The sequence below is a fragment of the Scylla paramamosain genome, chromosome 22 (genome assembly GCF_035594125.1).
Source record: "Scylla paramamosain isolate STU-SP2022 chromosome 22, ASM3559412v1, whole genome shotgun sequence".
NCBI lineage: Eukaryota > Metazoa > Arthropoda > Malacostraca > Decapoda > Portunidae > Scylla > Scylla paramamosain.
In genome coordinates, this window is record NC_087172.1 from 3,440,001 (window position 1) to 3,467,500 (window position 27,500).

The 27,500-nt window shown below is 43.5% G+C and overlaps 1 protein-coding gene and 1 long non-coding RNA gene across 3 annotated transcripts in view; one reads left to right on the forward strand and one right to left on the reverse strand.

The window, feature by feature from the left end:
- LOC135111438 (uncharacterized) overlaps positions 1-27,500 on the forward strand; it is a 154,960-nt gene that overhangs the window by 35,867 nt on the left and 91,593 nt on the right. For both annotated transcript variants that reach the window (XR_010273737.1, XR_010273738.1), the window contains exons 2-3: positions 20,282-20,419; positions 20,805-20,920. This is a non-coding gene — a long non-coding RNA (uncharacterized LOC135111438). The remainder of the gene's footprint in view (positions 1-20,281; positions 20,420-20,804; positions 20,921-27,500) is intronic.
- Positions 22,836-27,500, reverse strand: part of LOC135111884 (cilia- and flagella-associated protein 251-like) — a gene marked incomplete at its 5' end in the record, with an annotated part of 6,333 nt that continues 1,668 nt past the window's right edge. The window contains one exon of the mRNA XM_064025583.1: positions 22,836-22,952. Within this exon, the coding sequence (XP_063881653.1) occupies positions 22,836-22,952 (117 nt within the window). The remainder of the gene's footprint in view (positions 22,953-27,500) is intronic.

Below are 27,500 nucleotides of genomic sequence, written 5' to 3' on the forward strand. Positions count from 1 at the left end.
GCGTTCACTCCCTGCCGTGCGTGTTTCGTGTTGGGGGCGTCAGCTGCTCTCGAAGTCGTTACCTTTCGTTGATCTTGTACTTTTACCTTATTTATTTATTTATTTTTTCTCTCTCTCTCTTTTTCAGTTTCCGCATTTCAATTTCATTATCTTATTTTACTTATTTCTTTTTCCTCTTCTTTTTTTCATTCATCCATTCATTCTTTCATTCCGTTCAAGTATTTATTCTCTTTCTTATAGTTTCAGTAATTCTTTTTTTCCTTATTTCTTTCTTCCCTTTTTTCTTCATTCATCCATTCATTCATTCATTCATTCATTCCATTCATTTATTCGTTTAGTTATTTCGTTCTATTGCATTCACTCATTTATCTCTTCATCAATTATTCTATTTTTTTTATTGCTTTATTCTTTCATTCATATCACTTTCTTTTCCTTCCATCTCGTTACATTAATTTACTTTTATTGTCTTGATGTAATTTTTTTTATTAGTGTGAGTGGTTTAATTCTTTCCTTTATTCAAAGTTTTTTTTCCGTTTTTCTTTTAATTCTAATCTACGTACTTTTTTTTTGTATTTAGATGATCTCCACTACATAGATAGTTTGATGACTTTCACCATCTATTTCTTTTTTATTAGTCAAGGAAGAGAGAGAGAGAGAGAGAGAGAGAGAGAGAGAGAGAGAGAGAGAGAGAGAGAGAGAGAGAGAGAGAGGAAAATAAAGCCCACTCTAGTTGTTGTTCCTAAAAGTCGAGAAAAAAATAAATAAAAAAACACTAATAGCAAAAAAAAAAAAAAGAAAGAAAAAGAAACACACCAATTTGCTTTATCTTTTATAGGTTTTTCTCCTTTATCTTTCATCTTTACCTGTTTACTCTTCCTTTACAAGTGCCATGGTGTGTGGGAGTGGCTGGGCTGGTGACAAGTTTGTGTAGATGCTTTACTGCCTGTCCCTCCACCTCCTCCTCCTCGCTTCTGGACTCCTCAGGCCTCCCTCACAGCCCCCCCAGCCCCCTCCCCCTCGACCCCTTAAAGGCCTCCTCAGCATTAATATATCGTGCAAGTTAAAGGATAAAAGTTTCTTAGTGCAATTTGTTGATCTGGTCCTTGTCCTGAGTTATAGTTTCTCTCTCTCTCTCTCTCTCTCTCTCTCTCTCTCTCTCTCTCTCTCTCTCTCTCTCTCTCTCTCTCTCTCTCTCTCTCTCTCTCTCTCTCTCTCTCTCTCTCTCTCTCTCTCTCTCTCTCTCTCTCTCTCTCTCTCTCTCTCTCTCTCCAGTTATGGAAACGTTGCACGTCCAATATATTACTGGTGATAGTGATACTACTACTACTACTACTACTACTACTACTACTACTACTACTACTACTACTACTACTACTACTACTACTACTACTCTACTACTACTACTACTACTCTACTACTACTACTACTACTACTACTACTACTACTACTACTACTACTACTACTACTACTATTACTACTACTACTACTACTACTACTACTACTTCCACCACCACTAATAATAAATAACGATAACTAAATAACGATACACAACAGTGCCATTCAAAACAATAGTAGCAATAATAACACAAAACACCATTACGACAACAATAACAACAACAATAACAACAACAATAATACAAACAATTAAATGAGCTGACACTGCTGGAGGAAACCCATTGGTCCCCTCGGCGCCTTCAGGAGGGAAGGTACTGGGGCGCGTGGGTCTGGTGGGGGTGGCCAGTGGTGGCGGGGAGGCGGGGTGGCAGCCAATCGCGACACCAAATGACCTGAAATTAAGTCACAGTGTCGCATCTGGCGGAAGAAAGGCGCCCAACCATCCCTTTTTATTGGCAGGAAGTGATACAGAAGAGGAGGAGGAGGAGGAGGAGGAGGAAGGGGGAGGAACACAAAGCGGAAATAAAGGAAAAACAAATAGCAGTAGATTTATTGGCCTTACTGTGGTGATGGCTGATTATAACATACAGTGACATGCAGAGGAGGAGGAGGAGGAGGAGGAGGAGGAGGAGGAGGAGGAGGAGGAGGAGAACAGAAAAGTGCACTAGAGTTGAAAAATTAGAAAGGAAAGCCGAAGTATTTGATAAATTAAGAAAACGAACGAGACACAAGAATAGAAGTTTAAGTGCTCTTGTAGGAGGAGGAGGAAGAGGAGGAGGAGGAGGGGGAAGAGGAGGTGGCTCAGGCCCATAAATAATGTGTAAGAAACTGGTAAAGGGGTCGAGTGGATGAGGCAGTGGAAGCCGCGTTTGGTGGAGAGGTAGTGGATGGATTAGACGAGTAATTCACTTCAATAAGTCATAAATTTGGGGGATTAGTACCAGAGAGAGAGAGAGAGAGAGAGAGAGAGAGAGAGAGAGAGAGAGAGAGAGAGAGAGAGAGAGAGAGAGAGAGAGAGAGAGAATGGACTAGAGATGTAGTAGATGCTTATATGTGGAAGATAAGAGAGAAAGAAAGAGGAGGCGAAAGAGAGCAGGAGAGGAGGACGCGAGAGAGAGAGAGAGAGAGAGAGAGAGAGAGAGAGAGAGAGAGAGAGAGAGAGAGAGAGAGAGAGGGGAGAGTGAAGGAGGCTTGAAAGGAGTATGTTCAGAGAGAGAGAGAGAGAGAGAGAGAGAGAGAGAGAGAGAGAGAGAGAGAGAGAGAGAGAGAGAGCTAGCTAGCTAGCGAGAGAGACCAGGGTGGGAGGGAGGGAGCCAGCCAGCCAGCCAGCCATTACTCGCCCTGACGAACGGGGGATAATCTTGGTTATTACACAAGCTTCTGGTGAGCAGATTATACGTGTGGGTCGGCTACCTGCCCCTGCTCTACGCCGCTCGGAGACTCGCCCGTTATATATTGGCCATTATTGCCGGCTACCGCGCCCCTAACCGCCGCGCCTGACCTGGACGTGCTAATGTGCGACTCCGATGCCCCGCGATCTTTCATTTAGGCCGGGACGATTCGCCAATGAGTCCCGCGGTGCCTGGAATGGGTGATGCTCGTAGCTGTCTTGGGTTGCTCTGTGTTTGGTCTTTAGGCTTCCTGTGTCTCTGTTTTGTCTCTGTCTGTCTGCTTCTGTCTTTGCCTCGGTCTCTCTCTCTCTCTCTCTCTCTCTCTCTCTCTCTCTCTCTCTCTCTCTCTCTCTCTCTCTCTCTCTCTCTCTCTCTCTCTCAGAAAACAGAGAAAAAGCATAAATGAAAGCAAACTATCAAGAAAAAAAATATATATAAATAAGGCTTCATATTAAGAAGCGCGGTGTATCAAAAATATATAAGAATAAAGAGTTTATAGTCCATCTTGTCCAGGCGTCTCCAGTTGTGTCGGTCCGCGGCGTCTTGGCGAGGTGTGCTGAGGGAGTCTGAGCAGCGAGAGTCTGGGCCGAGTGTCTGAGTGTCTGAGTAAGGCCGGGCCCACGTCATAAGTCAGAGATGCGTGACCCCCGCGCTACCTCCAGGACGGCGGGATTCCTCGCTAATTCATCACATTATGTTGATGACGATGATCGCCCCTGATGAACGACCAGCCGGGATATCATCTGCCCCACGACTCCTTCATAAATACGTCCAAGGCATCAGTCTTGCCCAGCTTGCCTGCTTATCAGAGCGCCAACCTGCCCCTCTGCCGCCATCTTCCCGCCTCCTTCTCCTCCTCCTTCTCCTTCTTTCTTCTTTTCTCCTTCTTCTCCCTCTTCTTCATCGCCTTTGCCTCTGTCTTATCTCGTCATTCATTTTGTCTCGTTTTAATTTTTCTCCTTTTTCGTCTTTGTCTTTGGCCCTATCTGTCTTCTCATTCATTTTCTCTTTTTTTTATTCTTCTTCTTCGCCTTCGCCTCTCCTCTATCTCCTCATTCCTTTTCTCTCGTTTTTTTTTTCTTCTTCTTCTTCGTGTTTGTCTCTCTTTATCTATCTTCTCATTTCTTTTCTCGTTTTTTTCTTCTTTGTCTTTACCTCCACCTCCTCCTCTACATGCTTTCTTTCTTCTTTATTTTTATCCAGCCATCCTTCTCATTTTTCCTTCTTCTCTCCCCTCATCCACTTTTGCCTCCGTCCGCTGCTGTCTCTTTTCTGCTTGTTTCAGTGTCATTCCTCTATTTCATCTTCGTCCTTCCTTATTCCTTCTTTCTTGCCTTTCCTTTCGCCTTGGCATTCTTTTTTAGATGCTTCCCTTTTCCTATTTTTTTCTCCTTCGCTGTTGTTTCTTTCCTGTTCCTTCTTCATTTTATTCTCCTTTTCTCTCCTTTTCCATCCTCTTCACCTCCTCCTCTTCCTCTTCCTCCTCTTTAGACTAGTTATCTAAACAGCCTAGTAAGAAACTTAGTCTGTTGTTGTTTGGACTACCTTTGTGTTCCTTTGTATTCCTCCTCCTCCTCCTCCTCCTGACAGTTTTGTCGTCTCTCTCGCCCCTTCACCTCCCACATCGCTTCCCAGCTGGTTAAGTAATCCATCCTCGTGTTGTCTGTCTGTAGCTGTCACACACCCGCCCACCCCACCCACCCGCCCACCCATTGGACTCCGCATAACTTTCAGTCCACCCTTTCCTCTTCTTACCGCCTCTCTTTGCCTCTTCCTCCCCTCGTCGTCGTCTTTCTCTGGCTCATATTTTGAAACGCTTTGTTCTCTCGTAAGGGTTATTAGCAAGGGCCACAGAGAAATCTTGTTGATTTGTCACTAGAAGCATAAAAATACCCTTAAAAGTCCGTGTGCCTCCATCTAGAGCCTTTTGAAAGTAGTGGAGGTGCGGCGCAGAAGTGTTTCAGAATATGGTTTCTCTCTCCCTCTCTCTCTCTCTCTCTCTCTCTCTCTCTCTCTCTCTCCTCTCTCTCTCTCTCTCTCTCTCTCTCTCTCTCTCTCTCTCTCTCTCTCTCTCTCTCTGTTGCAACACTCCCAACTCTCCTCGCTTCCTCCCGACCACCCACTCACTCCTCTCGCTTCAACATGCCAACCCTTTCCGCCCATTTTCCCGCCCCCTCTCCCCGCCTGCTTCCCCACCGCCCATTCCCCGCCCATCCACGCCCATCCACTTGCCTCCTGTCCCTTCACTAACGTCCTTCCGCCTCTGTTCTCTTTCTTTATCCTGTCCCTTCGAGATATTTGGCTCTATCTTCTTTATCCCATATTTTCTCTCTTGTTCTTTCCATTTATTCTTTTTTTTCTTTATCTAATGTTTATTTTGTCGTTTCTTTTCATCCTACTTTTTTTGTGTTCTTTATTTTTCTTTTTAAATACGCCTCTTCTTTCGTTTCTCCTTTTTTTTTTTCTTCTTGTTCTTCTCTGTCTCTTATTAGTTTCGTTTTATTCTTATTTATTTATTTTTTATTCACTATTTTTCTGCAGTCATCTTTTAACATTATTCTCCTTCTTTCTCTTTTTTTTTATTTATCTTATCCTTACCATTAATTATCTTCTCTTACTCTGTCATTTATTTTCCTTTTCCTCTGTTCTCATTTCTTTTAATTTCTTTCACTCTCTTTCACGGTTCACCTGTCGTTATCTTCGCTTCCATTATCATTGTTCATCCCCATTCCTTTTCTTTCACTTTTTTTTCACTCTATCTTCCCTTTCACAGATTACCCATCATCTCTTCTCTTCTCTTCTTCCACTATCCTCCACTGATCTCCATTTCCTTTCCCTCGTATACGTCTTTTCTCCTCCTCCATTCATCTGCTAACCTCCACACACTTCCATCCCTTTCCCTTTCTTTCCTTCTCCTCCTCCACCTCAGTCATCCACTTCAATTCTTCACCTACCCCACACCATCTACCATCCGTACCCTCTCGCGGCGGAAGGGCGGTGGGTGGGGTGGATGCGCAGGGTGGGTGGAGGGTATGGGGCCGTGAGAGTGTGGTGGGGCGACTCAGGGATGCAGGCTGTCCCTTCCCCACCCTCTGCGTAGCCCATTCCCGCACCATGCCGCCCCGCCACGTCAGGAGTACTAACCATCCAGACAGGTGCCTCCCTCTACCATACAGGCAGATTTGCATTGAAAGGGCCCGCTTGTAATGGCTGTGTTCGGGGTGATCAGAGGGAAGAGGGAGATGGTGTGATGCTTAGGAGTGTTGTTGGAAAGGGTGTTTAGTCTTGTTTTCTTGTTTATTGGTGTGTGTGTGTGTGTGTGTGTGTGTGTGTGTGTGTGTGTGTGTGTGTGTGTGTGTGTGTGTGTGTGTGTGTGTGTGTGTGTTCAAGGGGGAAATATGGTTTGTGAATTTTTTTTTTTTTTTTTTTTTTTTGCGTGGCTATATTCGTGTATTTAGTTTACTTTGTGTTTGCTTATTTTTCTTCTTTATTTCTGTTGGTTTGTTTTGAATGTTTTTTTTTTGTTTTCTTAATATTCTTTCGTAATTTTTCTCTCTTACGTCTACTTTTTTTTCTTCTAATTGTCTCATCTCTCCTACTTCCTCTCTTTTACCTTTTATTTTTTTTTCCCTTTTTATTTATCCTTATCAGATTTTCTTAGTATTCTCATTTCATCTTTTTCTTTACACTGCCTTTACCATTTTTTTTCCTAAGCTTCCTCACTCTCCTATATTCTCTCTTGTTATCGACCAAAGAAAAAAATAATAAGGAGAGTGGAGCCGCTAGGAGAGAAGAGCAGAGAATTACAGAGAGGACGAGATGGGAGAGAAGTATAAGGGTGAGTATGGGAGGAAGGAAAGAAGAGGTGAGGTAAGGGTAGGGTAGAGTAGGGAAGGGAAGAGAGGCCCGTCCCGTCTTTTCGTCTCTCATTATTGACAGAATGAGTGCAGGCTTCCATTACAGGCTGCTTACCGTCCCTCGCCTGACAGAAATATGAAGATTGCCACGCTTGTCTATAGGGGATCACGTGGCCGTACCTCGCATTATGTAATTTTCCCCAACACTACACTACACCACTGCCGCAACCATCACCACCACCTCGCTCACCCAAACACCTCCTTGCGATTACATGTAAATGCCTGATGTTTATGAGGTGAAGGATTCCTATTTATCACTTGCCCTCCTTGCCCTCCTCAACACCTGCATCATCATTCTACTTCTTTTCTTACAGTTAGAGGACACAAGTTCAAATCCCGCACCGGCCTGAGACAATTTTGAACTTTTCTCTGATACTAAACTCCCACAAAGACGCTCCAAGCCAGCATAGCAGTGTTTGGCTTCCAGTCTTTCACAGTCAGTACTGGAGTCACATGCACTGAAGTTGAGGGTGAACAAAGGTAATATAACGTTAGTAGAAGTAAGGTGTGTGTGTGTGTGTGTCTGTGTGTGTGTGTGTGTGTGTGTGTGTGTGTGTGTGTGTGTGTGTGTGTTAATGGAAGTTAGTAAAAGAAGTAGGAAGTTAGTGAAAGAAGTTAGAAGTTTGTGAAAAAAATAAAGAAGTTTGTAAAAAGTTACTAAAAGAAAGTAGAAATCAGTAAGAAGTTACAAGTTAGGGAAAAGAAGTTAGAAGTGAGTAAAATAAATAAGAAGTTAGTAAAAAGTTAGAAATTAGTAGAAAATAAGAAATTAACAAATAAGTTAGAAGTTAGTAAAATATTAAGAAGTCAGTAAAAAAGTTAGAAGTTAATAATAAAAGTAAAATCGTTGTGAAAGGATCGGAGGTAAGATGTATCAGCATACCAGGTGTGTGTGTGTGTGTGTGTGTGTGTGTGTGTGTGTGTGTGTTAATAGTCGTGGTGGGTGTAGCGCGTCCCGGTGCCCCGCTGTCACCTGTCTTGATGAATGCTGTACTAAATAAACAAAACGTTGTAATCAAGGTGCAGTCCCGGCCAGTGTGCAACCACCCTCCCTCTCTCCCTCCTTCATTCCTCCACTCTCCCTCTTCCTCTTTCCCTATCCTTTTATTCCTCCACATCCTTCCCTTCTATTTTCCTTCCTCCAAGTCTCTGGCCAATTCTCCCTTCTTCGTCTCTCTTTTCTTCCTTTTCTTTTCTTTTTTCCTCTTATAATTATATGTTTCCTTCCTTCATTTTCTTTCCCTTCTCTATACCTTCCTCTTTTATGGTTTTCTCTTTTCTCTTTTCTGTCCTTCCTCCTTTTCCCCTCCTCCTCTTTTCCATCCCTCTCTCTCTTCCTTACCTCTCCTTCTCCTCCTCCTCTTCCTTCTCCTTCTCTTCCAGACTGAAAACAAGCGTGTAAATTGAGGGAGGTAAGACTGTTAGCCGGTGCCTCCCTTCCCTCCCTCCTCTCCCTTTCCTCCTCCCCTCCCCGAGCAGTGACAGGCTGCCCGAGTCCTCATCACGAGTCTCCTCCCATGCGTCTCAGTGAAGCAGCTGATGACACATTCTTGCTGTTTCGAACCCGTCTCGTCTCGAAGCACCTCATCACTCAAGACCAAGACTACGTGAATCCCAAACGAACCAACAAATCTTTCTAATTGGCGAAAACTACACGTGTTTATTATATTAGCTGAATCTGAGAGGACGGTGGTGGTGGTGGTAGTGATAGTGGTGGTGGTGGTTGAAAAATCTGCACTGTAAGACTATGATGAGGAGAAAAACGAAGAGACAGGTAAAGAATATTAAACCAGAATTTGTTGTGGTTAATTTATGTCTGCATTTGTTTTACTTCTACGGTTATGCTGTAAAATTGCTACAGCTGATACTTTTGCTTCTGCTTCTGCTTATTTTACTGCAGACATTATCATTGGTTCTGCTGCCGCCACCACCACCACCACCACCACCACCACCACACACATCATTCTTACTACTACTACTATAACTACTACTACTACTACTACTACTACTACTACTACTACTACTACTACTACTACTACTACTACTACTACTACTACTACTACTACTACTACTACTACTACTACTACCACCATCACTACCGATTCTATAAAAGTTGTCGGCTTTAATGGTTTCTTTTACACATACATTATTATTATTATTATTATTATTATTATTATTATTATTATTATTATTATTATTATTATTGCTGTTGTTGTTATCATTATCATCATTACTACTACTACTACTACTACTACTACTACTACTACTACTACTACTACTACTACTACTACTACTACTACTCCTACTACTACTCCTACCCCTACTAACACCACCACCACTACTATCACCACCCTCACCACCCTCACCACTCTACCATGCACACCGTTACCTCATTGCACTATCCCACGTCACCAGTCACCACCATCAGGCAGTGGGGTGGTGGTGCTGGCGGGTCTTCCCCCCTCCCTCGCCAGCAGCAGGTGATGGTTCCTTTAACGACCTAATTGGGCGGCATGTAACTAACCACCTGGCGCTAATCCGGGGACGAGCGGCTCCTCATTAGGCCACACGTCCTCGTTAGCGCCGAATATATTGTGTAATGCAGCGGCTGTGGTGTTCCGCGTCCCTGGAGGAGGAAGAGCAAGGGGAGAACAAAGGAACGTAAAGAAAGATCAAATCGCAGAAGACCTGTTACTGCATTTGAAGAAGAAGAAGAGGAGGAGGAGGAGGAGGAGGAGGAGGAGGAGGAGGAGAGGAAGATGATGAGAAGTAGTGCACAAAGAAAATTAAATGAGAAAGGAATGGAGAGAGAGAGAGAGAGAGAGAGAGAGAGAGAGAGAGAGAGAGAGAGAGAGAGAGAGAGAGAGAGAGAGAGAGAGAGAGAGAGAGAGAGAGAGAGAAAACAGACAGATAAACAGACAGAGGGAACGATGGGTGCAAGAGGACGAGAGAGAGAGAGAGAGAGAGAGAGAGAGAGAGAGAGAGAGAGAGAGAGAGAGAGAGAGAGAGAGAGAGAGAGAGATACAAACAAACAGACAGAAGGAACGATGGGTGCAAGAGGACGAGAGAGAGAGAGAGAGAGAGAGATGAGAGAGAGAGAGAGAGAGAGAGAGAGAGAGAGAGAGAGAGAGAGAGTGCTGAGGGGGATAAGGAGGCAGAAGGCAGGTTGTGAGAGAGTGAGGGAGAGTGAGGAAAGGGCTCTGGGTGGGTGGTCCTGAGGGCGTGCATGCCAAACACACGGGCGGCCCTGATTGGCAGTCCTCCCGCTCTTCGGCTTCTGACAGTTACCATTTTATTTTATTCTCATGCAGGGGAGAGGAGAGGGAGGCTGAGGTGAGGAGGGGGAGAGGAGGGGGGAGGGGAGAGGAGGGCATCTTTTATTGATTTGTCGACTGGCTGGCTTGACGGGCTGACGGATTAGCGGCCATAGAGGTGTTGTTGATTGATTCATGTGACTGACTAACCGCGACTGTTCCTGACTGATGATGATGATACTTAGTCCTTTTTTGTTGTACTACTGACTGGGCCTCCTCCTCCTCCTTCTCCTCTTCATCTTCTTTTTATTTTTCTTGCTCCCCTTCCTCCTCCTCCTACTTGATTCTGTACTGTTCGTGTCGGAACTTAAATTCTCTTTTACTCAATTTTGCCTTTTAGTGATCTTTGTTTTTCTCCCTGGTTCAATTTTTCTTTCTATTACAGCTTTTCTTCTTCATCTTCCTCCTCCTCCTCCTCCTCCTCCTCTTCGTCTTCTTCCACCTCCTGATCCTCCTCGTGCTCTTCTTATGCTTCTTCAGGATTCTGTTTTTCTCATTATGAAACGTCCTAGCAGGGAGCAAAAGATCTGTTGCTGTTTGTTTTCCTTTGTAGTCCTCGTCGTTCTCCTCCTCCTCCTCCTCCTCCTCCTCCTCCTCCTCTTAATCATACCTGGAAGTACACTTGACCGCAGGAAGAGCTCTCCACTCCCCTTCATTTTGTCGCGGTGATCTCGCTAGTCTCGTACTGTACGTGTGTGTGTGTGTGTGCATGTGTGTGTGTGGTGGTCGTTGTTCCAGATGGTGTAGTCAGTTTGCATATATTTTCGTGTAAAAATATTCGTAATAATGTTCGTTTTGTGTAGCTACGTTAATGTTAACCGTGAAAGTATTAATTTTATTTCCTTTAGTCACGATGCACACACACACACACACACACACACACACACACACACACACACACACACACACACACACACACACACACACACACACACACACACACACACACACACACACACACACACACACACACACACACACACACACACACACACACACACACACACACACACACACACACACACACACACACACACACACACACACACACACACACACACACACACACACACACACACACACACACACACACACACACACACACACACACACACACACACACACACACACACACACACACACACACACACACACACACACACACACACACACACACACACACACACACACACACACACACACACACACACACACACACACACACACACACACACACACACACACACACACACACACACACACACACACACACACACACACACACACACACACACACACACACACACACACACACACACACACACACACACACACACACACACACACACACACACACACACACACACACACACACACACACACACACACACACACACACACACACACACACACACACACACACACACACACACACACACACACACACACACACACACACACACACACACACACACACACACACACACACACACACACACACACACACACACACACACACACACACACACACACACACACACACACACACACACACACACACACACACACACACACACACACACACACACACACACACACACACACACACACACACACACACACACACACACACACACACACACACACACACACACACACACACACACACACACACACACACACACACACACACACACACACACACACACACACACACACACACACACACACACACACACACACACACACACACACACACACACACACACACACACACACACACACACACACACACACACACACACACACACACACACACACACACACACACACACACACACACACACACACACACACACACACACACACACACACACACACACACACACACACACACACACACACACACACACACACACACACACACACACACACACACACACACACACACACACACACACACACACACACACACACACACACACACACACACACACACACACACACACACACACACACACACACACACACACACACACACACACACACACACACACACACACACACACACACACACACACACACACACACACACACACACACACACACACACACACACACACACACACACACACACACACACACACACACACACACACACACACACACACACACACACACACACACACACACACACACACACACACACACACACACACACACACACACACACACACACACACACACACACCTGCGCCACATGCTTAACGAAGGCTAGTGAGTGAATATTGAGGCAACACTCGAGATTTACTTAATATCGATAGCATATCAAATCTGATGAGTAATTGCCCCGCACAGCCGTCATTACACTCACACTTGCCGCTCAGAACCTTATAACTGCGTTCTAAATGTTGCTGGAATTGATAAACGCTTTGCAAATAGAAGATAAGAGATATATAGGAAAATAAGGGAAGCCGCAAGAACCCGTCAGGCTTACCTGTGGCTTAGTGCTGTGCAATTTGTTGTGTCAGAGACAATTTTGTCACTTATTAAACAGAATATGAGGTGTTTCACTCATGAAGAAGACAGATGCTTCTCTTTCCCCTGAACTGACAAAGGAAGTGGAGATAAAGTAAAGAATTGAGTCAATCCGGGAAATGCTCTATTGGCACAAAGAACAGCAGCAATGTTTTGAAACCAGTTTGTATAATAATGAATAAGGGATAGATGATTAAAGCTAAGAAGAACACGTTAAACAGCAAATATATGAAAAAAAGCTTGTGTACAGGGAATTGAAAGACATTCTAGTATTAATCAAACTGAAATATATATTAGATACATATTAAACATAGCAAACCTTGGCTTGGTAGATAAAACTGCTATTTTATTCTTTTTACCTATTTTTCCTTTGTTTTCGCGTCTGGGAACACTCAATTCTTCATTATAAAGTACCAAACACACGAAAACCTAGAGAAGGACTATATCAAAGGAACAGAAAGGCAGTCATACCAACTAAACCAAGGTATGATACAAAAAACATCGGACCATTAAGTGTTCCCACATCGCATTGGTTCCCGAGGGGCGTGTAAGTGTGGCCCAGGAACACGTCAGCCGCGCCGCCAGCCATTAGAAGGGCAGAGCGTGTGGCGGCGACGTGAGGCTGGGAAAAAGAAAAATATATGAAAGGAAAGTCGCCACTTGGTACTGAGACCATAAATATTACAGAAAAAATATATATTAGGAAGTAAAAACAAAGCAACCATTGAGCAAAGAAAAAAATGCGATCAGAGAGAGAGAGAGAGAGAGAGAGAGAGAGAGAGAGGAGAGAGAGAGAGAGAGAGAGAGAGAGAGAGAGAGAGAGAGAGAGACGCAGCTGCCAGCGGTGTGGAAGTACGGGTCGTGACACCCACATTAATTTTATTGCTTTATTGGACTGTACAAATTAACTCCGACCGTATAAGGCGGCCATTACTGTGAGGAGGGAGGGAGAGGGGAGGGGTTACTGGAGGAGGAAGAGGAGGAGGAGGAGGAAATTAGAGGGAGAAAGGGAGTGAGAGGGATCATTGGGAGGAGTAAATGTGCAGACAAAGACGATGAGGAAGGTATGAAATCGGAGAGAGAGAGAGAGAGAGAGAGAGAGAGAGAGAGAGAGAGAGAGAGAGAGAGAGAGAGAGAGAGAGAGAGAGAGAATTGTGCAGGACCAAGTTAAGAAGGAAGGAAGGAAGGAATGAAGAAAATTGAAGCCATTAAGCCATTATTTGCAGATGTTGGTAATGGGATCATGCAATAATAATTATGAAACCTCTCTCTCTCTCTCTCTCTCTCTCTCTCTCTCTCTCTCTCTCTCTCTCTCTCTCTCTCTCTCTCTCTCTCTCTCTCTCTCTCTCTCTCCCGTTTATCGTAAGGTCCCGATACGTGTTAGAGATCGAGTCCTAATATTCTCTCTCTCTCTCTCTCTCTCTCTCTCTCTCTCTCTCTCTCTCTCTCTCTCTCTCTCTCTCTCTCTCTCTCTCTCTCTCTCTCTCTCTCTCTCTCTCTCTCTCTCTCTCTCTCTCTCTCTCTCTCTCTCTCTCTCTCTCCCTCCGTTAGTACACACTGAGTTTCTTCCACTGGAGGAGGAGGAGGACGAGGAGGAGGAGGAGGAGGAGGAGGAGGAGGAGGAGGAGGACGAAGGACTTGGAAGAAGAGAAGGAACAGCAGTAGCAACACCGATAAATAAAAACAATAAAAACAATAAAAAAACAATAAAACAATAAATAATAAATAAAACAATAAAAACAACAACAACAACACCATGAGGTTGTGAAGACTAAGGACGAAGAGGAGGTGGAGGGAGAGGAAGAGGAGAAGAAGGAGGAAGAGGAAGAGGAGGAGGAGGATGGGGGGAGGAGGAAAATGAATAACACTAGATAAGAACAAACAGCAAAAGTTTTGTTTAATTTTTACAGAGCGAGTTTGTGATAACCTACACTATTAGAGGTGAAAGGGAATTCGAAGCCGGAGGAAGAGAAAAACAGAAAAATAAAAGACAGAACAAAAACAACAACAAAAAAAGAAGACACCAAGAACGAAGTCTAGACGAATAACGAAGAAGAGGAAGAGGATAAAAAGGAGGAGAGTGCCTGAGGAGGAGAAGCAGGGAGGACCCACAACATAATCACACTGACCAAAAGAGTAAGGCGCTTGAGGGACACACGGCTGGATCTGGTTGTGATCAATGGCGAGGCGTGATGGTGGCGTAACGTGGCAGGGAGGAACACAGGCCTGCGAGCCGCCCCGGGGAGAGATGCAGGTGACGGCCAGGGTACAGTACGAGAGGCGGCGCCCATCCCTCCTGCAACACTTAATAACTCTCATCTCCTCCCATCTCCTCCCCTTATTGCTTCCCCTTCTCTGTCTTTCCACCTTCCACCTCCCCTCCGCCTCCCATTCCCTGCTTGTGTAACCTCATCTCTCTCTCAATGGCTCCCTTCTCGTTTCTACTTACGAGTATCTTCCACCTTCCCTTCTTTTTTCCTCCTATCATCTGTATTTTTCTTTTCGTCTGTTTTATTCTTCCTCTGTAACTAATCTCTCTCTCTCTTTTACTGTCTTTCCCTGTCTCATCTCCTTTCTCCTCTTTAGTCTTCCAGTGTTCTCCGCTTCTCTCCTTCATAACTCTTTGCATTTAATCTCCATTTTCTCTCTTTCTTACATCCCATGACCACATAACTTCTCAGTCTTATCATACACCTTTCCTATTGCTTTTCTCTTCGCCCTTCATAACTTCCGAATCTTATCCCCTGCCTCGCCTTCCTCCGGTACCTTCAGCCCTTCACAATCACCACACGCCTTCCTCTACCACCTCCTTCATCCCCTCGCCTTTCTGTAACTATTTCTCTTATCTTTTGTTCCCAATAAACTTGCGTACGTTTTCTCTTTCCTTTATTCTCCTTTGTACATCTCCACTATAATCCCCTCTCTCCAGTCACCTCCACCTCCTTCACCTCCTCGTCCTCCCCCAGGCATTGACTCACTGTAGCCACCTCTTTACCCAGTGATGAACAGCCTACCTACTTTTATTATTTTAATTCCCCATTGTATCATTTTATTAGCGTCATTATGGCGACTGCGGCTCCTAACCTGCCGTGTCCACCATTACTCGCTGCTCCCAGGGGCGCAGCGGCCTTATGGCGGGGCGCGCAGGGGTGGTTGTGGCGTGAAGGGAGCAGGGGTGATGTGAAGTGTGGGGAGGAGGAAGGAGGAAGAGGAGGGGAGGGGAGAGAGAAGCCCCCCCCTCCCCATCCCCATATAAAGTACATGTCTCTTGAATTGTACAAATGGCTAATTACAGGGCAAATTTATCTTGACTCTTTAGGAACGAGTTTTTATGGCAGTCGAGATAACGTAATGGTACCTATTATGTCAGGTTGTAATTAACAGATATTCCTTTGTTATGGCAGCACGCTCGCCTCGCCTCGCTTCTACCTCTCCCTCTCTCTCTCCCTCTCTCTTTCTCTCTCTTTCTCCCTTCCCAAGCTACCCCGAAGATATATTGAGCTTAGACTAAATTGAAAATGTTGATATGTTGTGGGGTGTTTTTTTCTTGTATGTGCGTGTCTTCTTGCCTTGCTTCTTTATTCCCCGTCTTTTTTTTTTTCTTTTCTTTTCGTCTTGCCTTCCCTCTCTTTTTCTTTCTTTCTTTTCCTCATAACTGCATTGTTTTTTTCATCCTCTTTTCCTTTTTTTTTTTTCGTACTCCTCACCATCGTGATCTTACATTCTTTCCTGACATTTTTCATTCATGCATTCACTTTTCCCATATTTCTTTTTACTCATACTCTTCTTATTCACCTTAATTATGTTTTTCTTACGTTTTATACTCACATTTTCTTCTCACTTGTTTTCTGCATCGTTTTCTTTTTTTTTTTTTTACTCAATTTACTAGATTAACTCAACGTCTTTTCCTCCTACCATTCATCCACATTGCATCCTTCCTTTCCTTTCCTTTCCTTTCCTTACTCCCTTCTTCCCATCACAAAAATCTCTCTCTCTCTCTCTCTCTCTCTCTCTCTCTCTCTCTCTCTCTCTCTCTCTCTCTCTCTCTCTCTCTCTCTCTCTCTCTCTCTCTCTCTCTCTCTCTCTCAGGTAATTAAGAACCATTGTAATTGGAGTTCTCAGATTTGCATCTCTTTCTTGATCACTGTTGACCCTCAAGGCTGAAGGAAGCGAAGACCAGAGGCTCCCCGCGGCCCTGCTGAGCCTCCCGTGGGCTTTGCGGGCTGACAGAGGCGTTGATAAGGCTGAGTGGGCCGCGGATAAGGACTTTCTTAGCGCCCCAAGCTCCGCAGAGGCTGTGAAATGGACTGCCACACACTTACTTGTTAAAATAAAGCGATTTGTTAAGGTTATAAGGAAGTGGTGGTGTGTGTGTGTGTGTGTGTGTGTGTGTGTGTGTGTGTGTGTGTGTGTTGGTTGTCAGGCAGTTAGTTTTGTTGATCTGTTATTCCAGGAAGTTATTAATTCATTTTCATACGTTTGGCTGTAAGTTAATGACAGCTGCTTACTTTTTTTTTCATGAAGTTATTGATTTACTGTATCTTTGTCAGTCGTAACGGGTTTTCATCAATATTTGAATTATTATTGTTGTCATTTTTGTTACCATCATTATCATCATCTACTGCCATTGTTATTGTACTCCACTACTACAGATATTCTCACCACCACCACCACCACCACCACCACCATCACAACCACAACCACTACTACTACTACTATTACTACTACTACTACTACTACTACATTCACACACACACATCTCTTCCTCCCTTAACTAAAGCACTTTCAAATTAAATAGTTCACCTGCTCAACTACAAAACTAATTAACAAAGCCATTTATTCTCCTCATCCCTCCCCTTCTCTCTATCCCTTTCTACCTTTCCCCCCTTTCCCCCTTTCCTCCTTCACCCCTTCAGGAGATGCATGTCTGGGTCCCATTCCTCACCACAGTCGGTCTGCCGGTCACTTGGCGGGAGGAGGCGGGGAGTGAATGCACGTGTGTTAATTGGGATCGGCACGGCACTGAACACACCACTGCCTGACTCACAATACTAAATGGCTGGGAGGATTAGCGCAGTGTTACGGAGAGTGGGAAGGACAGAGGGATAGGTAGATAGGGAGCAGTGAAGGAAGAAAGGTAATTTGATTTGATTTGTGAAGCATTGCGAGTTTCTCAGTTGTATGATGTAACGCTGCGAGTGTTGCTTGCTTCTATCGGTGTGAATGTTGAGCTTTGAATCCTTCGTCATGGTTTGCGATACTGTTTCATAGTGTTTTACTTTCCACCTGTTACTGTGAAGTGGGTCAGATCGCACCAGGCCAAGAGCGAGAGTAACGAAACCGGTCGGTGTGAAGGAAGGAGAGACGAAGGTGTAGGAAGAGACAGGAAGCAGTGAGGGACGAGTGGTAGGTGTGAGGGAAGGAGAGGTGAAGGAAGAGGGGATCTGATAAGAAAACTCACACACCGTACGGGTTATAACAAAGGATGATGTAGAGGAGATTCTTAGGGTCAGTAATTAGGATAGGACAAGAAGTAACAGGTTCAGGTTCGACTTGGTGAATGTACAAAGCAGATAGGGAGAAATTAGTTGTCAAATAGAGGGGGTGCATGAGTGGCATTCAGTGTTAGTGCAATTAGAAGACAGTTGTAAAAGAATATTAAGTCAAGTAATAGGTCAGGTATATGTTGACTTTATACATGGATTGCCTTGTGTAGGTCTGCTGACTTTTAGCTTTCCTTAGGTTTGTGTGTGTGTGTCCAAGAAGCGTAGGAACAGAGAAACAGGATGTGATAGAAACAATATGAAGTAAGGGAAAAGAAACAGGGAGAAATAAGAAGGGAGAGGGAAAGAAAGGAAAAGTGAGGGGTAAGGAGAAGGAAAGAGAAAGTGAGGTAGAGAGAAGTAATGCACTTGTGATAAGAAAATGAAGGAATAAAGAAGAGAGAAAGAGTGTACGGAAAGGAATGAAGAGGGAAGAGGAACGTGAGGGAAGAGGAAGAGATGCTGTAAGTGAGGAAGCAGGAACGAATGAAGAAATGAGAAGCTACGGAAGGAGGAAAGGAAGAAATAAATTAAAATAACATTAGAAAAGAGAAAATCTGAATATTGTTTTTCTTCCTTGCTTCCTCATTCATCATCATTTGGCTCTTTCCTCATTATATTTTCTTGCTCCGCTAATTACAAATCACACCTGCCCTTCAGCCACCTGTCTGCCGCCCAGATCCTCCCCACCCCCCGTGACACCTGTTCCCTTCACTCACCTGGCTCCCCGTCAGCCCCAAGAGACACCTGCACTTTTAATGGGGCCACTTGAGCGTTCTAGTCTAGTGCCCAGGTTCACTTATCGCCATTATGTATCTTAATAAAAGAAAAGAGAGGATTCCTGAATATTTTGGGTGAAATTAAAGGGAGGACATTTATAGAAGTGATGCTGGATTTTTTAACTCTGGGTGACGGGTGACGCTGGATCCTGGAACTCTGGGTGACGGATTAAATTAGATTCTGGAACTCAAGGAGGGTGATGTTCACTTGTGCGGCTTAAGGGACTGGTGATTGCGAGGTTGAAGTTGTTAAATTTACATTCTCTAGAGAGACGTAGGTTAAGAGGGGACCTGATAGAAGTCTTTAAGTGGTATAAGGGTTATAACAAGGGAGATGTAAGCAAAATTCTTAGGATCAGCAACCAGGGTAGAACAAGAAATAACGGGTTCAAGCTTGAAAAATTTAGGTTTAGGAAGGAGATAGGAAAAAATTGGTTCTCAAATAGAGTGGTAGATGAGTGGAACGGACTCAGTAATCATGTTGTTAGTGCTAGGACACTAGAGAGCTTTAAGAGAAGATTAGACAAGTTTATGGATGGGGATAACAGATGGAAATAGGTAGGAGTGTTTCATACAGGGACTGCCACGTGTAAGCCTGGTCGCTTCTTGCAGCTTCCCTTATTTCTTATGTTCTTATGTTCTTATGATCACAGCTGGGTCAGAGGTAGGTTCACAGCGCCAGCCTACGCCATTACTAGTGAGACCCTCTGCGAGTAATTCATAATGATATTCTAGTGGTAATAACCAGAAATTACTGCCACGTGTCTGTTCTGTGGCGTGATAGCGTGTTACGTGCATGTGCTGGTGACGGTGTGTGTACTCAGGGATTGACTAAGGTGGTGTTGAATGCTATAAAAAGGGTATTAAGTTTTTTTTCTATGAGAGTGTTACATGGTGTTAAAAAGGTGTTTGGGGTGCTCTGAGCGTGCTGAAGGTGCAAGGGCGATCAAGGGACACGTGTGAATGTTGCTTGATACATAAAAGTGGGTTACGAAATGTGTGGCAAATGTTGGGACGAGAGCCGGTCTTTGAAAGGAACACACACACACACACACACACACACACACACACAGAGAGAGAGAGAGAGAGAGAGAGAGAGAGAGAGAGAGAGAGAGAGAGAGAGAGAGAGAGAGAGAGAGAGAGAGAGAGAGAGAGAGAGAGAGAGAGAGAGAGAGAGTTACTACTACTACTACTACTACTACTACTACTACTACTAACAACAACAACAACCACACCACCATGCTCTCATTACAACTACACTTACAACTACCATAATTGTTTCTTTCCTATCCCCCCAAGCTACAACTACGCTCTTTTACCACCACCACCACCACCACCACCACCACCACCTCGCCCACTATCTGCCGCCCTATCAGCTACAGCGCCTCTATTCTCTCTCCTCAGGGACGCGGGAGGCTGGCTGGCGCGGGGACGGACAGAGGGACATAGGGACACAGGTACACGTCAGGTGCCGCCTCTCAGCCCCGCACGCCTCCCGCCACACGCCGCCGCGACAGCACAATGACGTGACCCTCCTCGTCAGTAAGTAAACAACAACAACACCTCATGAATATGTATTTTAAGGATGCGTTGTTGCGTCGCCTTGCCCCGTGTGTTGTGTTTCGTGTGTTGTGCTTTGTGTCGCTTTCCTTGCCTTTGGTTTGTGTGTTTCGGTGTGTGTGGATTATTTCGTGCAATTTTTCGTTTTTCCTATGCTTGGATTGAACTTTTCGTTTTTTTTTTTTTTTTTTTGATGGGTTGTTCTTTTGTTGTTCCTCGTACCTTGTTTTTTTTTTTGCATTTATTTTATTTATTTTTATTTACTTATTTTTTTTTGGATTCTTTCGTAATGCATTGTTTGTTGTTTCTTTGTTTGTGTGTAGGAGAGAGCATGCGTTTATTTATTTATTTATCTATTTTTTTCAAGATGTGATGCCGAAGGAATCAGAGGAATATTCATATTACGTGAACGTGCAAGGTTCGCCTTCAACGTTGACTTTTGTGGATGAAAATTAAAACCTGCGGTGGTGAATAGTCATTTAGGTGAGTGTGTGTGTGTGTGTGTGTGTGTGTGTGTGTGTGTGTGTGTGTGTGCACTATCATGGAAAGAGATGTACATATCGAAAAATAACTCTTTGTTATCAATATCATCTTTATTGGAATTATTATTATTATTATTATTATTATTATTATTATTATTATTATTATTATTATTGTTATTATTATTATTATTGTTATTATTATTATTATCATTAATATCATTGCTATTGATATATTGCTGCTACTGTAGTTGTTGCTACTGCTTTCTTTTCTGTATTCTCTTAAGTAATAATAATAATAATAATAATAATAATAATAATAATAATAATAATAATAATAATAATAACGCATTGTTACTGAGAGAGAGAGAGAGAGAGAGAGAGAGAGAGAGAGAGAGAGAGAGAGAGAGAGAGAGAGAGAGAGAGAGAGAAGTGGGAGTGAAGAGGTGGTGGTGAGGTGAGGGTGAGATTGAGGGGAGGAGGTGGCGGGGATGATGGAGGATGGGGAGATATGGGGAGAGGGGAGGGAATGATGGAATGAGGAGGGACAGGGGGGAGAGATGGGGAGGGGTGGAGGAGAACGTGTGGTAGTGGAGATAATGGCAAAACAGTGTCACTAAAGATGCTGCGTCCCTCCGTCGCGTCCTCCTCCTCTTCCTCCTCCTCCGGTCTTTCTTTTCTTCAACTTTTTTTTGTATCCTTTTCTACTTCAACTGTTCTCCACAGCTGTCACATTTACGGCAATAATGTGAGAAACGATAGTGATGTTGATACGAATAGAGGAAGTAATGATGAATGTAATAATAGCGATAGTAATGATGGTAAGCCGTAGCAGTAGCGGTAAAAGGAAGGAAAATACTGAAAGACAATGTATATTCTTTAAACAACAATAATAATACCTTGAAATAGTGAAAAAAAAAATGCAAGAAAAACAGGAATCTAGTTGAAGACTGAAGCAGGCAATCAAAATCCGAAGTTGATGCAGGTAAATTAAAGCTTAAAATTGATCGGTGTTAAAATTGTCATACTCAAGAAATCTGAGGAAAGTCATTAAGTCACGCATTAAGTTTTTATTGAAGAACAGGAGAAGAAAGTAGGGAGGCGATGGAGAGAGAGAGAGAGAGAGAGAGAGAGAGAGAGAGAGAGAGAGAGAGAGAGAGAGAGAGAGAGAGAGAGAGAGAGACGAATAATGAAGGGAAGGAGGGAAGGAGGGAGACAGCAAAGAGGGAAGGTTAGCTGGACTGATGGAGCGAAGGAAGAAAAGGAGAGGAAGGAGACGGAAAGAATGAACGTAAAGATGGAAGGAAGGAAAGAACTGAAGGAGAGAGAGAGAGAGAGAGAGAGAGAGAGAGAGAGAGAGAGAGAGAGAGAGAGAGAGAGAGAGAGAGAGAGAGAGAGAGAGAGAGAGAGAGAGAGAGAGACGAAAGCAATAAAAAAAACTCCTATTACTATAGAGACGAAAGAAAAGAGAAAGATGACAGAGATAGATAGACAGGAAAGGGAGGAAGGAAAGGAGGGCGACAAGAGAAAAAGACAAAAACGTCTCCCCCACCAGCGTGTAATGGAGACTCAGCATCAAGACAGTGGAGGAAAAACCCAGATGACCACAAGACAAGGAGGCGAACGAGGCTTTAGTTCTGGGGGGACTTTTTACAAAACTAACACAATGAGCAGAGGAAAGGAGGCGGGTGAGGTTGATCGAGAAGGCGGAGGAGCAGGGAAGTGGATAAGGGGGAGAAGAGGAGGGGATGAGAGGAAAAGAAAGAGAGAGAGAGGAGGAGAGAATGTGTGTGTAATTTGCCTCTCATTACCAGGTTAACCACGCGTAGAATAAAAGGAAATTCAACATCCCCTCCTCCCCCTCCTCCTCCTCTATTCAGCCCCAGCGGGAGGTCAGACAGGAAGCCGTGTGTGGAGGTTCAAATGGAGGCCTCGAGGTCGTGACTTTTAGATTTATTACCTCGCGTGTGAGCCACAGAATCGCTCCCAATGTCAGGGTCAACTGGTGCTTCATGCCACGTTATCTTCGTGCCTCGCTGCCTCAAGAAGGAAAGGGGGTCACGTAGAGACTCGAAGTAGAGCATGGAGAAGGGAAGGTGGTCTTTCAGGAACTCAAAGAAGAGTAAGGAGGACTTGAAGTAGAGTAAGGGGAAGAAGGGAGGGTAGTCTTGTAGGAATTCAAAGTAGTGTAAGGAGACGGAAAGGTGGCCATGTAGAAACTCGAAATAGAGTAAGGGGAAGAAGGGAAGGTAATCTTGTAGGAACTCAAAGTAGGGTAAGAGGACGGAAAGGTGGAGGACAAGAAGGAGGAAAGATTGTAAAGTGTTGGGATAATGTTGTACAGCTAGAGAGATGAGTTGAGTTGATGGTCTGGGGTGTTGCCTTTAAATCTGCACTCCACGACGTGTCCCTTCTCACTGTCTGGGTCTTCTGTTTTCTTCTTTCTCTTTCCCTTTTCTTTTCTCTTATCGTCCAGAATTAATGCATTGTTCTTTTTATTCCCTCACTATATTTATTTTCGAACAGATATGTCCCTATAATGTTTGGGAATGAATATAGTGAGGAAGCAAAAGGAACAGTGCATTAACTTTGGATAACAAGAGAGAAAAAAAATTAAATAAAAAGGAAAGAGTTGAAGATGGATGAGTACGAAGAATATATAGAAGATAGGAGTGCATACAAGTTGTAATGTAGAATCTGATACCAGGCAGAGAACGTAGAATAAAGTGCAGGGGAGACTGTAACGTGGGGGTAATGTGGCACAGCAAGAAAGACTAAAGAGTAAAGGAATACAGAGATTTTGAATAAAGTTATAGTGTAAGAAAAATATAAAGGTTTTTCATATGCGGGAAGAAAGAAGAGGAAAAATTGCAAAATATGCGAGTGTAGCAAGACAGAGTGAGGAATAAAGGAACATGAAGAGCACGAACAGAGATGAAATGAAGATGTGGAAAAGTGTTAAATGGTTCGTGAGAGACAAGTGAAGCCAAGATTGGGCAAGAGTGACGCAAAGAACTGGAAAGTGTGGTGTATTTGAGTCAAGAAACGGTCGGAGATATTAACACGTGGAAATGTGAATAAAGTTATAGAAGAAAGAAAAAATGCAAGGAATGTGTATGTGGTTGTAGTACATCGGCACTTAATAAACATGAAGGATTTTTATTAGAAAAGGAGGCGAGAATTTTTTTACGTAGAATAATAATGAAAAAAGCGTTACATTCGTGTTGCATTAAGAAATCATTGCTAAGAACTGGAGACAAAGTGGAGGTAAGGAGTTTTGAAAGGGGCATTGAGGTAGCAAAGTAATCAAGTGCAAATATTAATCTCTCACTCTGGTAAAAAAAAAAAAAAAAACCTACGACTCAAAAAAAAAAAGAAATCGCAAAATACAAAGAAAAAAAACGAACATTGTATAGTAATTACGTTAAATTTCACACAGAAAAAATAAATTCACCCCATCAAAAAAAAAAGAAGTGAAGGAAAAAAGAAAAGAAAACTATATTAATAAGGGAGAGAATATCACACACACAAAAAAAAATAAGTAAGATAATAAATAGATAAATAAACAACCAAATAAATCAAAAGAGCTTCATTCCAATAAAAAAAAAGAACCCGAAACTAGATCCGTTCCCTCACCCCCCAAAAAAAAAGAAAACACCCGCAATAATTATTCTCTTCAGTATATTTAACGTCATACGGAATATTGACTTTACATTTCCCTCAAGGACACGAAGCTGCTTTCTCTTTTTCTCCCCCTGTGTGTGTGTGTGTGTGTGTGTGTGTGTGTGTGTGTGTGTGTGTGTGTGTGTGTGTGTGTGTGTGTGTGTGTGTGTGTGTGTGTGTATGACCTTTTGGCGGGTCGTGATTGCCTTCCTGTTTGTTGTGCTGGCGTCTGTGCGCGGCTCGTGTTCCCCGCCGAAGGGCCTGGCGGGGTCGCGGGATCGTAAAACAGACGAGCACCAACGAGTCGTAAAATCGGCTGCACTCGTTTGTGGAGGTGAGTGTTATGCGCAGCTCACCTGATACGCGGGGGTGGGAAGGAGGAGGGTGGGGAAAGGGGTGTTGAGGGAGGATTGGGGAGGGGAGGGTGGAGGTGGGCTTGTAATTGTGCTGTTGTTGTTGTTGTTGTTGTTGTTGTTGGTGGTGGTGGTGGTGTTATAATTCTCATTCTTCTTTTCTTTTTTCTTCTTTTCTTTTTCTTTTTCATTTTCTTTTTTTTTTTCTTCTTCGAGTGGTGTTGGTGGTGTTATAATTCTGATTCTTCTTCTCCTTCTTCTTTTTCTTTTCTTTTTCTTCTTCTTTTTTCTTCTTCATTATAATTATAACTGTCTCACCACCATCATTGCTACTACTACTACTACTACTACTACTACTACTTAAAAAATAATTCAGTAAGATTTTATGCAACCACCACCACCACCACCACCACCACCACCACCACCACCACCAACAACAACAACAACAACAACAACAAAGACAACAACAACAAAGACAACAACAACAACAACAACAACAACAAAGACAACAACAACAACAACAACAACAACAACAACAACAACAACAACAACAACAACAACAACAACAACAACCGCCAAATAGCAATTAATTTAAGAATATAAGATTATCTCCATGGGTCCTTAAGAGAGAGAGAGAGAGAGAGAGAGAGAGAGAGAGAGAGAGAGAGAGAGAGAGAGAGAGAGAGAGAGAGAGGAGTCCATTAGATAAGTGTATCCAGAAAGGAACTGATATGGTAAGACTGTCCTCTCTCTCTCTCTCTCTCTCTCTCTCTCTCTCTCTCTCTCTCTCTCTCTCTCTCTCTCTCTCTCTCTCTCTCTCTCTCTCTCTCTCTCTCTCTCTCTCTCTCTCTCTCTCTCTCTCTCTCTCTCTCTCTCTCTCTCTCTCTCTCTCTCTCTCTCTCTCTCTCTCACCTAACACTGCCAACCCCTCACCTCCTCTTCCCTCACACCCACACTCTCCCATCCCTGCCACCTCTCACCCCTACCTCTCACCCCTGCCTCTCACCCTCCCCCTGCCGTGACGCCTCTCTCCACCTTACCTGTGTTCATACCTTTGCCTTTCATAATAACATAAGAATAGGAAGAGTTATTGACACTTAACTTAAATCTGTACTCGTTCCATTTCTTTCTGTTTTGCATTTAGTTAGTTTTGTGAAATATATACTGATTGAATTCCTCGTGTTTTTTTTTTAATCAGAATTTTTAGACGCGTATTAATTTCTTCCGTGTTTATTTTGTAATCATTAAAGTATAAGGATGTGTACGGATTTCGGTCTTTCTCATTCTAAAATGATTAGAATTTTGGAAAAAAAAACTGTGTTAATGTCATCTCTGCTATCAATTTCGTAATCAAATTCGTTCTTTACTCAAATCATCTGCCTCTTGATTCTTCCCTCATGCTGATAAAGCCACGTACCTTTCCTCTTCATACGAGAGCTTTAATCTCCAAAAGAATTTGCTTACAGAAGAATTATGAGGATTGTGATGGCAGAATTTTTTTTATATTTAGTAGTTACGATAAGTCTCGTATAAACAATGCTGAGCCGAAAAGGAGGATGAGGAGGAGGAAGACGAAGAAAAAAAAAAGAAAACCGAGGAACAAAGGGAGAATTAACAGAAAAAAATATCATTGAAAGAGTACAAGAGAGAGAAAATAAAAAAAAACACGTCTCTCAGGAAGGAAAAGGAAGAGAAAGAACACTGAAGACAAAAAAAAAAGAAAAGAATAAAAAAATATTGTAAACGTAAAAGAGAAATGAAGTAGCATCTGCGAAGAAGAGGAGGAGGAGGAGGAGGAGATAGAGATGGAGCAGGAGAAGGAGGAGGAGGAGGAGGAGGAGGAGGAGGAAGGCTGAAGACCGCGGGGAGATAAGGGAACCATTAGGACACCTTCTTATCGGCATCAATTTGTCCCTGCCGTGGTGGGAGGCGGCGAGGGGGAGGGAGGGGGGCAGGGGAGAGTGCAGGGCAGGTGGAGGGGAGGGTGGAGATGACGGGGAAGCCTCCACCCACCGGTAATGGAGCCACCTTGTTCCTAAATGCTTACTGGCTTTGCAATTTGACAAGAAGATAAAAAAATCGTGCCCCGCCTACGTACTCCTCCTCTTCCTTATATCACCTCCTCGTCATCTTCCTTTTCCACTCCTCCTCTTCTTTGTTTCTCCTCCTCCTCTTCTTCCTCATCCTCTTTCTCTTCCTGTTTATTTATTTATTTATTTATTTATTATTTTTTTTTTTGTCGTTCTTACTCGTAGTCTCTTGTATCTCCTTGTCATCTTCCTTTTCCTGTATTCTTATTCCTTGTTTCTCCTCTTCTTCTTCCTCATCTTATTTGTCTTCCTGTTGTTTTTATTCTATTTATTTATTCTTTATTTATATATTTTTTTAGGGGTTCTTCTCTTTGCTTTTAGTTCTCCTTCTCTTCCTCCTCCTTCTCTTCCTCCTCCTTTTCTTCCGACTCATTTCTCCGTTTCGTCATTTTTCTTTCACCTTTTTAATGTTCCTTTTTTCATATTTCTCTCTCTCTCTCTCTCTCTCTCTCTCTCTCTCTCTCTCTCTCTCTCTCTC